Genomic DNA, 12,213 nt, shown 5'->3' on the forward strand with positions numbered 1-12,213 from the left:
CACACGTGTGTGTATACACAGCACACCCGGATGTGCTGAAATCACAAAGCCACACGTGTGTGTACACACAGCACACCCGGATGTGCTGAAATCACAAAGCCACACGTGTGTGTACACACAGCACACCCGGATGTGCTGAATCACAAAGCCACACGTGTGCGTACACACAGCACACCCGGATGTGCTGAAATCACAAGGCCACACGTGTGTGTACACACAGCACACCCGGATGTGCTGAAATCACAAGGCATGGCCCTCTACTTATTCTTAAAGCTTTCCCCTTAGCACTCAGGAGAGCATTTTCCCCATGTTAACAAGTATCACTTTAAACAATTTGCTCTCTGAGATAGGGTCTTGCTGTATTTCCCAGGGGCCTCACACTTGTGGTCCTCTGCCTTCATCTTCTGAGCCACCACTCCCAGCTCTCCACATAATTTTAAAGACCTGGGTAGTAAAACTCCATCATACAGACAACTTAATATAAATTTTTGTGCTCATTTATGCTCACCCAATCTTTGCATTTGAGTTCTCCCTCCCTCCCTCCCTCCCTCCCTCCCTCCCTCTGTGTCTGTGTGGTGTATTCAAAAGAGCTAGGACCACGGGTGTCGTGCTGGGGTTAAGGCACACATGACCATGCCTGGTTCTAACATGAAGCTGAGATCCAGACTCGGGTCCTCATGCTTGCACACACAAGCTCTTACCCACAGGGACTGTCTTTACAGGAGAGAGACGAGAACCAGCCAACAGAACAAGCAGGTCCTTTACAGTCGCATGCTCACAAAATGCATGTGCTTCATAGAATCATTACATTTTATTCATTCATGTATATAATTTTAGCATCAATTCTATAAAATAAATTTATTGTATATTTAATTCTTACAGATAACCAAATATAATAGCACTACTGGGCATTTTCTATGTGGTTGATACCATTTGAAATACTTCGTACAATTGAACTAAATTAGTTTTTCTACACTAATTTCACAGATGAAGCATAGGTCAGGAGTTTGTCCAGAGTTGCACAACTATGATGCAGACCCAGGGTTTAACCCCACGAGTCCGTCCTCAGAATCAGCAGCATGCAACACGGCTGCTTCTTCTTGTTGTTGTTTTGTGTGTTGCTATTGTTTTGTTTTTTAAGACAGGGTTTCTCTGTGTAGCCCTGACTGACCTGGTACTCACTCTGTAGACCAGGCTGGCCTCGAACACAGAGATCCACCTGTCTCTGCCTCCCGAGTGCTGGGATTAAAGGTGTGCCACCACCGCCCATTGAAACCCTGCTTCTCCAAAGAGTTTTCCAGTGAACTGGAAAGCCAGAATTTGAATGCACGTCACCAGACCCAAAGGCCAGGTACTATGGCTTGCTGGTAATAAACATGAAGACATGGGCTTTTTAATATGCAGAAGAAAAATAAAACAAACCAGAGCCATGGGGAAAGTACCTTGAGGTCATTTAGGAATCCAATGTCGTTCTTCTGTATGGCTTTATTCGTCCAGATCAAGGCACTGTAGGTCTTGGTCTTCCCTTCTTCACCTTCCTTCATATACCCTATGGCCTCTCTAAATACCAGCAACAAAGGAAAGTTTGTCTCAACCCAGAAAATACACGCAAACCTTGTCCCAGATCTCTGCTCCCTTCCAACAGCTTGCTGAGGTATAACCTGCATATATTCCCCCAGCTATGAATTTTATTGTTTCTGGAGCTACGCATCTGGCATCATCTAACTTCCAACACTTCCACTGCCCCCAGAAGGACCCTCACACACATTAGCACTTTCTTCCCATTCCTTTCCCAAGCCCAAGATGATCCATCACTACCTGACTTTATCTATATCATTTCCTACCAGGTACAACTACAGAGTGGTGAGTGGCTCCTGCCACTTCATAATGCTGCCAAGTCAAGGTGCGTCTCTGGGGCAGTGAGACTCATTACTCCACACCTCTTCATTTTCAAAGAAAAACAAAGCAAACAAGCAAATCATACCACAGCAGGGGGGCAAGTAGTAGGTTCCCCTTAGCCATGAATTCACTTTGTCTGCTGTCAACCTCCGACTAAAAATATTATGTAAAAAAACTTAAAAATAGGCAATTGATGCTTACCTTTTAAAAATATTGTCCTGTTTTATTATTAGTTACTATTTTTATGTTTTTTAAGATTTATTTTTATTTTATGTGTATGCATGAGTGCTTGTATGTATGTATGTATGTCACATGAGTGTCTGGTGTCCTTGGATGTCCAACAAGGGAGTCAGATCCCCTGGAGCTCGAGTTATAGGTTGTGAGTCACCGTGTGTGCTGGGAACTGAACCCAGGACCAGTCTGTGCTCTCTTTGGTCCTGATTTGTGCTCAGTTTTTTTAGTTAAACCTTTTCATCAGTTATGTACAGGAAAAGCACACTATTTATAAAAGTCAGCATTATCTGCAGTGTCGGGTGTCCATGCAAGTCCTGGAACAATCTTCCAAGGACAAGAAGGGATAATTCACGTTGTGTTTTTCTATAGGTAGACAAGTGGTATCTTCTTTACTTTTTTTTTTTTTAATTTGACTTGACTTGATATAAGTCTTATGTAACTCAGGCTGGCCTCAAATTCACTATCTGGCTAAGGATAGCCCTGAATTCAACCTTCCTGCCTTAGCCTCCCAATTAGAATTACAGGCTTGCACATCCACTGCTACTTCTCTGCCCTGTGCAGACACTACTGTCAACAGCCGTGTGAGCTACACTTTCAGCCCCGTTAGCAATGCACAGGGCACTTTCTCTGTGCCCTTGCCAGCACTTGTTATTTTCTCTCTGCCGACTGCCATCCGCGTGGGTGTGAACGGGACGTCCCGCTCACCGCGGCTCTGACCTGCACGGCCCTAGTGTAAGTTGTGGGCACCATTTCACGTTCCTGGACGACACACACGTCCTCTTTGGAGAAATGTCTACATAATCATTTTCCCATTTCTTAATTGGGGTTAGATTTTTTTTCTTAATATATTCAGTATGCAATTCCCTTACCAAATATATGATCTATGAGAGCTTCCCTTCTGGAATCTCCAGCACAGCCATCCTCACCTGGTGACGAGCTGCAAATCACGTACTTGGATTTTGTCAGATGCCTTATTAATCTTCTGTAGCAGCAGAGAAGGAACAACAATGATCACCTACGGTTCAGTCACGGGACTGCACAGACACAGTACCCCATACAAGTGCTCACCTGCTGGAGCTCCTTAACTTCTTGAGAAGTGAAACGAACTCTGTGAGGATTCAGCAGCTCCACTGCAAACGGCCTTCCTGGCAGCACACGCCCACCACGAAACAGAAACGTGTTGACGGAGTTAGCATTGGGGGGGGGGGGGGAGGCAGGAGGTGTGAGATAGGGGCTGAGCTCTAGGGGACTGAAAGTTTAGTGGCATGACTCTATCTGGGGGAGGAGGGGATGTGTGAACGGGTAAAGGGGCTTTGGGGGGACTGCAGCAGGAAGGTTGCTGTGTGAAATGATTGCCTTCCCAGAGGTCCACACACAAGCCTGTGTTAATAAAATTTAAATAACCACTAATTAAGTTGCTTACATGAATGGAACTAACATTGTCACGGAGAGCAATGCCCAGATATAACAAGGTGAGATCCACTGTCCCAGCTAATCTACTAGTGACATGGAACAACTGAGCATCAAGCAGCTCAGAATTAATTCTCATTATCTTTCTTATAACTCAACAAGATAAAATAAGAACGAGGAATGAAGGTTAAAAGAGAAGAATCATTTCCAAATAAAGAACTGGTAATTTTTGAGATATTCTTTGTTTGTTTTTCGAGACAGGGTCTCAATAAAGCCCTGGCTGTACTGGAACTCGCTCTGTAGACCAGGCTGGCCTCGAACTCAGAGATCTGCCTGCTTCTGCCACCCAAGGCATGGGCCACCACTAACTGGTCTGAAAAGTTCTTAAATGGAGTAACTAGTAAACTTTAAGGGAAAAAAACTGTTTCCTTCTTCATGAGCATGCAAATCCATTCCAGCTTCCAGGCCTGTGATAAGGGCATCTCTGAAGAGATGTCTGCTGCTCAGACATAATTCAGTCTACAGAAGTGACCGCACAACCCACATGGTCATCCCCCCACACATACACACGGGGGCTCAGCAGTAGCTGGCTCAGGTCAGGTGGTGCTGACGCCGTCTTACCATTCCCTAACGTTCTCACGTCTACGTCTTCTCTTCCAGAGGATGAGAAATTAAAACCTGTAAGAAGCAGAACAAGAGAAAAGATGAGAGATAGCAGCCCTAGTATACTTTGTTCCAATCACTGGCAGGAATCCAACTGACGATCTCGTGGTCCCAGCAATCCATGGGATAAAGACCACCTATCTCTAATCTCAACTTTGGCTAAAAACAGCAATGACAATAATAAGTACTACTCAATATATGGCAGGTACTGGGGTAAAATCACACACACACACACACATCATTTCATCTTTATTATAACTTCATGAAGCAGTAAACAAATGAATATTGTTGCTTCATAGACTTAGGTAATATTCCCAGGGTCCAATAATCCAATGGCAGAGCTATATATGTCTGACGTCAAAGCCAGGGTTTAACCAGCATCTATACCCCCATCATAGAAAGGCAAAGCTGGAAGCAAGGCCCACCTCCCTGGCCACTGGCTTGTGGCAAAAACTTGGCCTTTGTTCTTTAAAGTAAGCAAGCATAACAATAGGAACAATCATGTTAAAATTAAACTCTATAAAAAAGTGAGAGAAGAAAGGTCTGACCTTTAAATAGCAAATTAATTATATAACCAAACCCTACATGCGGCCATGTTAAAGCTGCTGTACAATCCAGGATGAATTTATCAGCACAGATCAAATGCTGAGGATGTCAGACAGGGAAAACAGACAGAGATGCAGAGATAGAGATCCGGCAAAGGCTTTGTCGCCACAGCAAACACGAGCAGGCATTGCTCCAAGAGCTTTAGGACAGGTTGTCACTGGCACTGTCTTCATCTTCCTCTTAAGGAAGGTGAGACCAGCAGGAGGAATCCATTGCCAAAAGTCACATCAGAGTAAGAAATGAAGATCTGGTAGCGAGGCTAGAGGCTAGGCACTCTGACACCAGAACCTCCTAACCACCAGGTTACAAGGCTGGAGGACAGGCACTGACACCAGAACCACCTAATGTCCAGGTTACAAGGCTGGAGGACAGGCACTGACACCAGAACCACCTAATGTCCAGGTTACAAGGCTGGAGGACAGGTACTGACACCAGAACCACCTAATGTCCAGGTTACAAGGCTGGAGGACAGGCACTGACACCAGAACCACCTAACTTCGGCAGTGGAGCTCAGCTCAAGGGCTGGGAGGGGCTGGGAAGCTTTGGGAACCCTGTGGTCTGTACAGTGATGACACTGAAGGTCTCTGAACAAAGAGGAAGGAGGACAGAAGGGTTCTGGGCCACAAGAGCGTTGGTGCTCGGTCAGGATGTGTAATGCGGCAGTGTGCCGTGCTTGATGCTGGAGACAGGTAAACAGGCAGCACAGTCCTCGCCCCCGGAGTCACCGATTAAGGAGAATTAGAGAGTATAACGTGACAATGTAGACACAGGGCAGGAAACAATGTAAGAACATTCCTGCACTATGAGCACAATCCTATTTTTCACCCTTTATTCTATGTGTGTACACATGTGTGTGATGTGTTTGTGAATACAGGCATTCTGTCTTCTCTGGGACCTAAATAGTCCAAACTGAAGATCCCTGAATTCTCAAAGAAAGAAAGTGAGGCAGCCCTGCCAACCGTCCCCTACCCCCCCACCCTCGCCACCCCGCTCCAAACACACAAACAAAACATTAAGCAAGGGTTCTTTACTCTTTTCTTTTGGTGCAGTGCTATGGAATAAAGCCAGAACCTAGTGCACATCTTCAGCCTGAGAGATGCTTTTACAGTGAGCTTATTTTCAAGTCTTCAGAAAAAAGTAGCAGCTCGCAGATATTAAATAGGTAAAAGTTCATAGCAATGCCACAGAGTCTTTTCCTCCGTTCAGAAAATCATTCATGTCAGATAGGGGAACAGTTGAGTCACATGTCTCCTGTGTAAGCACCAGGAGTCTAGTGCCCGGACCAGCTCCTGTGTAAGCACCAGGAGTCTAGTGCCCGGACCAGCTCCTGTGTAAGCACCAGGAGTCTAGCTGGAGGTTTGGCTTAACAATAAGAGCTTGCTGCTCTTGAACACCTAGCACTCCCGCTCCTGGGGACAGAATGCTCTTATCCCCCATAAGCACAGCAATTCATGTGCTTGCCTCCCCACCCACACACACTACATGGTTTAAAAATGAAAATCTTTTAGAAAAGAAAGTGAAGTGAGGGTGAGAACACGCATCTGTACCCTATTTGCTGGGTATGGGGACTACAAGCAGACCCCTGGACCTCACTGTCTAGCCGGTCTAGCCAACTCAGGGAGCTCCAGGTTCAGTGTGCTTTGTCTCACAAAGTGAGGGGGAAAGCAACTGAGGAAGACACCCCGCGTTGCCCTCTGGCCTCCAGATGCACACCCATGTGCAGGCATACACAGAAGGAAACAATTTGCATAAGCCTTTAAAGGTGGGAGTGGCTGGACAGCTGGGTCAGCAGTTACGACCGCTCTGCTCTTGCAGGGGACGTGAGTCCAGTTTTCAACACTCACATAAGCTCACAAGCCTCTAGAAACTCCAGATCCCAGGGACCCACAGACATCTACACTCGTGTGCAGGAACCAACACAGAAACATAAGTAAAAAATAATAAAGAACAAAGGGGAAGCTCATCCTTGACAGACAGTAAATCATGAAGGAGATGCGGTCTAGTAATCCTTTCTTCCTAACAAGTCAGCAGGGACAGCCATTGCCTATCTAGACCTCGGCCTGACTTAGAGCGTGTTCCTCAGCGTTTCTCACAGAGAAAGGGAGTGTCGAGCTGGTCCATAGAAGACTCTACTGTGCCAGAAGCCCCGCTCTAATGGCTGGCACTGCCCACTGCCCACAGTTTTTCTCCTTCTATATCCCACATAAAGCGACAGACTTTACTAGACACTGCCTTTGATTTACAGGCCTGTTGAGACAAGGAGAACATAAGCTTCCTCAGGCCTGACTCATCAACGGGAAATTAAAGCACAATACACACCATAAAAACCTCGATAAGATGGTTTCTCTAAGTCATGAACTTCAATCTCAATCACTCCATAGGTCAGGGCAGAAACCAGCTAACTACTCCTGAACAAGCACCGGACATAAACGTCACAACTTCTCCCTATTTCCCCTTAGAATCTATGGCTGAGGAGTGCCACGGTTAGGGCTTTGTGCATTTGTCTAAAGCAATCTTGGTTGTTCTGAGTTCCCCAGGAGAGAGCAGTCACCCTTGGGTATCTGGACTAAATCTAGTCTGAGCCCCAAATCCCGATAATGATGATGCCTGCTCTGGGGAAGAAGCCTGGCCAGGGAGCCTGTTCTAGGGAATGACTGACTAAATAGAGCAATCTCTCCTGGAGCCACCAAGGGATGTACTCATGAATAACAACGTATGTAAAACACGAGCACTTACTCTCTGCTTTGAATACAGCCAAGAGATGATCTGAAATTAATTCTTCCACCGAAGATTCCATTTTCCTTTCTCCATCAATTATCCAAGGAGTTTGTGGTAGATTCCTGGAGTATTTATTATATCTGCCTGCCAAAGAAACATCAGCTAGCTGGACTGAATGCTGTGGTCAACAGATTAGGGTAAAAGGAGAATTTAGTAAGCTTGATGTTCTACATGCTAGGATAGAAAATGAGGCCTTTAACTAAGAAACAGTCTAATTGGGAAGCCATAACATAGACATGGAGATGGTTAAATAAGGTTTAAAGTAATAATAGAATAGGTACCTTAAAAACACAGAGACAGGGTAGTAAATGAGCGAAATGATTTAATAATTTGACTGACTAGAAAAGTCAGATGATATTGTGGAACACAACAATCAAAAAAAAACTTGCTTTTACAGATTACTAATAATAATTTAAATATAATGGTCATTGGTGATGATGTATTACAGGGAATTAAATTTGTGAAAAGTTTAAGAATTTGTAAGTTAAAAAAACAAACAAAAAACTCCCTAACACATTGTGACTCACTGCCTTATGAATAAGAGAACGCCGCTGCCACTGCCCGAGGAGGCGGTTAGGACTGCGGAGCGACCTCTTTCAAGCTTTCACTATGAGGCAACTCTAGCTTTTAAAACACAACAAAAACCTGCCTGCGGTACAGCAATCAGGAAAGTCTGGATAAGGCCAAGTGTTTAATCAGAGAGAGCACAGTAACATTAGTTCTCTGAAGTCTGTTTCCCAGCTGACTGAGCACCCTCTGCCTGGTTTGCTCTGCATCAGAGCGGGAGAGCAGCCAGAGAGCAGGCGCGGACACGCTCAGGAAGGGGCTGACAGGACGTGGACATTCCAGATGAGATAGTTACCAGCAACAAAAACAGCGCCGTGAGTGCATTCCATTTCCAGGACAGTGCACACAGTCTTCGGTGAGTCTGGAGGACAAGGAAACTGCCTGCGAAACAGAGAAAATTTTATGGACACTAATACTTGAGACATGTATCACCAAACAGATGAATCTACATTGTCCAAGAAACGCAGAACTTGAGCCCCAAGGACTATACCTCTCCCCTCCTTCAAGTTTTAAAGCAAATAGCGCCCTTCAGGTCTTTACTACTTTTCAAAATTTACTGTTTTGTTTAAAAGACTTTTTGTTTTATGTGTAAGGATATTTTGCCTGCATGTGTGTCTGCGTACCCCGTGTGTAGTGTCTATGGAGACCAGAAACTGCCATTGATCCTGGGAATTGGATCCAGGTCCTCTGAAGAAGCAGCCAGTGCTCCTAACCACTGGGCCATCCTCCAGTCCCTGCACTCTGTTTATTCTGGGGGGGGGGGGGTGTCTCTCCCTGTGTCCCAGGTTGGTCTGGAGCTCACTATGCTGCACAGTCCGGCCACAATTCATTTGCCCCAGCCTCCTGAGGTCCAGGATTACAGGCCTAAGTTACCATGGCAGCTGCAGAGGACCACCCCTCTCTCTAAGATTTATTTTTATGATGCCAGGCAGTGGTGGCACACGCCTTTAATCCCGGTACTCCAGCAGCAGAGGTTCTCTGTGTTCAAGGCCAGCCTAGTCTAGAGAGCAAGTTCCAGGACAGTCAGGGTTACAGAGAGAAACCCTATCTCAAAAACCAAACCAAACAAAACAAAGATTTTTATCTTATTTATTTATTTATTTATTTATCTGCTTGCTTATTAATTGTTTTTTCTGCAAGGCAGGGATTTGTTTATTTATTTGTTAGCTTATTTATTTATTGGTTTTTACAAGGCAGTAGCTATGGGGATAGTCCTGTAGACCAGCCTGGGCTCAAACTCACAGAGATCCACCTGCCTCTGCCCCTTGAATGTTGGGATTAAAGGCGTGCCCCACCATCACCCAGCACCAAGATTTAATAACTGTTTTGCCTACATGTTTATCTGTGCACCGGATTTGTGGGTGGTGCTGAAAGAGGCAGCGTACCACCATGTAGGTGCTGGGAATCAAGCCTAGGTCCTTTGCAACAAGTGCTTTTAATCACGGAGCCAACACTCCAGCCCCCGGAGTGCCACTTCTAACACACAGCAGAGGCACTAAGCAAACTGGGGCTTGGACATTGCCCTTCAGTCAGGAGATCTTTCCCAGACAATTTTTAACAGCCTTCAGAAGGAGGGGAAATCCACGTACACAAAGCAGACGCCCCTCTAGCTCTCCGACCATCGGCTCTGTCTGATCGCGGGCTGCTGCCTGGCATGAGGTTTAACTGCGTGGGCAAAGCTGGACTGAGTGGGTAACTGCTCCCACCGGGGGTCTGTCCTGCTGTGGGGGTCCTCCACTACTTCCCCCTCTTCCTTCCCATTTCAACTGTGACACAGGAAAAAGTGGAAAGTTGGGGTGCAACGACTTATCCTCTGTCCACCATTTAGAATTTCCACAGCCAAGAACTGGAGGCTACCTATAAATAATTAAATTCAGAATCAACCCCAAACAGGTGGCTTGGAATTTTTCTATGATTTCCTAAGATGCCTTATCAATGAAAGCATTCAGAAATCCAAGAACTGGCATTTATATGAAGTATCCTTTTTAACTTTAACTTTATGTGTATGATGTTTTGCCTGCATTTATGCCTGTGCTCTATGCATCTGCCTGATTTCCACAGAGGTCAGAAGAGGCCATCAGATCCCCGGCTGGTGTGTGGGAGCTGGGACTGGACCGCAACCATCTCTCCAGTTTCTAGATAAAAAATTTTTGACTTTTCAAAGATTAATAAAAATATTTCCATCATGAGACTCATTTCTTTTTAGTTCATAAATGATAAGAAACCCTCATCATGATGTCATTGCTTGATATGTATTCAAGGGTTTTCTAGAAGGAAAATTACAATAATTAGGTTTTTAAAAATAACACTGATAATTAAAATACAAAACTTATTGTATTTATACATATTTTAAGAATTTATATTTTAGAAAAGAGCACTGAGATTCAGAAGAAGACGCTGATGTAGCTGAGTTCCCAATGTGGACTATAGAATGGATCTGAACCCAGGTTCCCTTCTCTGTGGCCAGTGCTCTTTCTGTGTGAGAGATGGATGGACACACTAGAAAGGATCAGATGTGGGCTGGAACAGTACAGCTCTTGACCCATGGACCACTAAATTACTAAGCTGAAAACCCAGGCAAGGAAATCAAACCCTCCTCTCAAATTCAAAAGCTTGGGCTTTGGTCCTGGGAACTGAACCCAGGCCTCTCAGCTCTGCCAGGTAAGCACTGACCACTGACTGAGCCACGCTCTGGCCTCCTCGATTCATAATGTTCATTTGATAAACATTTACCGCTACGGCCGCACGTCAGGTGCTGTTCTAGGTCTAGCAGGGGACTGAGATGCACACGGCTGGGCAACACCCAGGACGTCTACGAGGCAGTCCAGGGTGCCTGTGCCCCTAGTACCCCATTGTTCCTAAAGTTACACAGCGCCTCCTTATTTCTATACTTACGTGAGGAAATCCTCTTCCTTTATCTTATTCAAAGCTTTCAAAACCGCCATTCTGGTGAACACTGACTATATAGGGTAAAACAAAAAGACAAGATATTTTATCTAGACAAGAGCTAAAATACAGCTAGTTAGAGGAATTATATCATCCTACATATTTAAAATCAAGAAATACTTAATAGTCCCAAGAAAGTTATTCAAACATAAGTGCTCTTAGTGCTGGTCTGTACCTGGCCTGCATTTGCAGGTCTTTTCTGTCTATGTCCGTAATAAAAACAGCGTGGGCAGATCAAGGGAGACACAGGAAGACAGGGGTAGTGGACTTGTGCCCAGCTCTCTTCCTCCTTCTGTTCAGTACAGTGCACCAAGTCCTCCTGCATCAGGGCATTTTATCACAGCTACAGGACAAAGAACTGAGGCAGACACTCCCGAGGCTCTCAATAAAGTTTGCTTTACTGGACAGAGCTAACTACTAGCTGACCAAAATTAGCCATAGATGTTTTTGGAGGACCAAGATGTGTAGAGACCCAGGAGAGAGTAGGGTGGGGCTTAGAAAGATTCTCCCTTTTAGACTGAGGAAGGAGAGAGCGAGGAAGTCACGGGTGGCTGCCCGGCTGCTTCCCTGATGGTTCAGGTTCTTACCCCGATACCTGACTCCAGGTTTGTACTGACCAAGATAATTATTAGCAAGTGCTTCAGCCACGGCTCTGTGAGGACCCTGACCGCGGAGTTCTTGAGCCTCTGGAACTGGGGGAGGGAGGAAGTGGAAGGGTTTGGAATTCTGGGTAGAGGCTCTGAATGCTCTAAGCAGAGCTTAATAGCCCGTTCTGGTGTGGATGAAAAGACAAGAATGCCGAGGGAAATGTGGGAAGCACTGGCCCGGCTCGCGAGGGTCAGGATGGGACAAACCTTCCATGTGAAACTGGACTGGGGCATCCGGGGTGTGTTTTCTCATGTGTAATCCCATGTAAGAATTTCAGCACAGCTGAAATTAACGGTGATGGATTAAGCTGTTCAGCAGAGGAAATTTCAAGACAGAACATTCAGTTGAGAAAGCAGCTATAATTATTAAAGAGACAAAGAAAAACCTCCTGCCAAGCACTTGGCCAATAAGACAGGTGTCTTAAGGGCAAAACCCTACCCACTGGAGGTTCCATCTTGTGAA

At 45.4% G+C, this 12,213-nt stretch overlaps 1 protein-coding gene across 5 annotated transcripts in view; it reads right to left on the reverse strand.

Annotated features, from left to right (window-relative positions):
- Window positions 1–12,213, reverse strand: part of Pus10 (pseudouridine synthase 10) — a 73,612-nt gene that overhangs the window by 12,251 nt on the left and 49,148 nt on the right. For all 5 annotated transcript variants that reach the window (XM_041669774.1, XM_041669771.1, XM_041669772.1 and 2 more), the window contains exons 9-15: window positions 11,053–11,117; window positions 8,453–8,538; window positions 7,549–7,674; window positions 4,165–4,221; window positions 3,202–3,278; window positions 3,060–3,115; window positions 1,443–1,560 (exon numbers count right to left, since the gene is read on the reverse strand). In XM_041669774.1, coding sequence (XP_041525708.1) covers window positions 1,443–1,560; window positions 3,060–3,115; window positions 3,202–3,278; window positions 4,165–4,221; window positions 7,549–7,674; window positions 8,453–8,538; window positions 11,053–11,117 — 585 coding nt within the window. The remainder of the gene's footprint in view (window positions 1–1,442; window positions 1,561–3,059; window positions 3,116–3,201; window positions 3,279–4,164; window positions 4,222–7,548; window positions 7,675–8,452; window positions 8,539–11,052; window positions 11,118–12,213) is intronic.

This window comes from Microtus oregoni, unplaced genomic scaffold (assembly GCF_018167655.1).
Source record: "Microtus oregoni isolate MIOR12 unplaced genomic scaffold, Mior012 000019F_ref0000042, whole genome shotgun sequence".
Lineage (NCBI taxonomy): Eukaryota > Metazoa > Chordata > Mammalia > Rodentia > Cricetidae > Microtus > Microtus oregoni.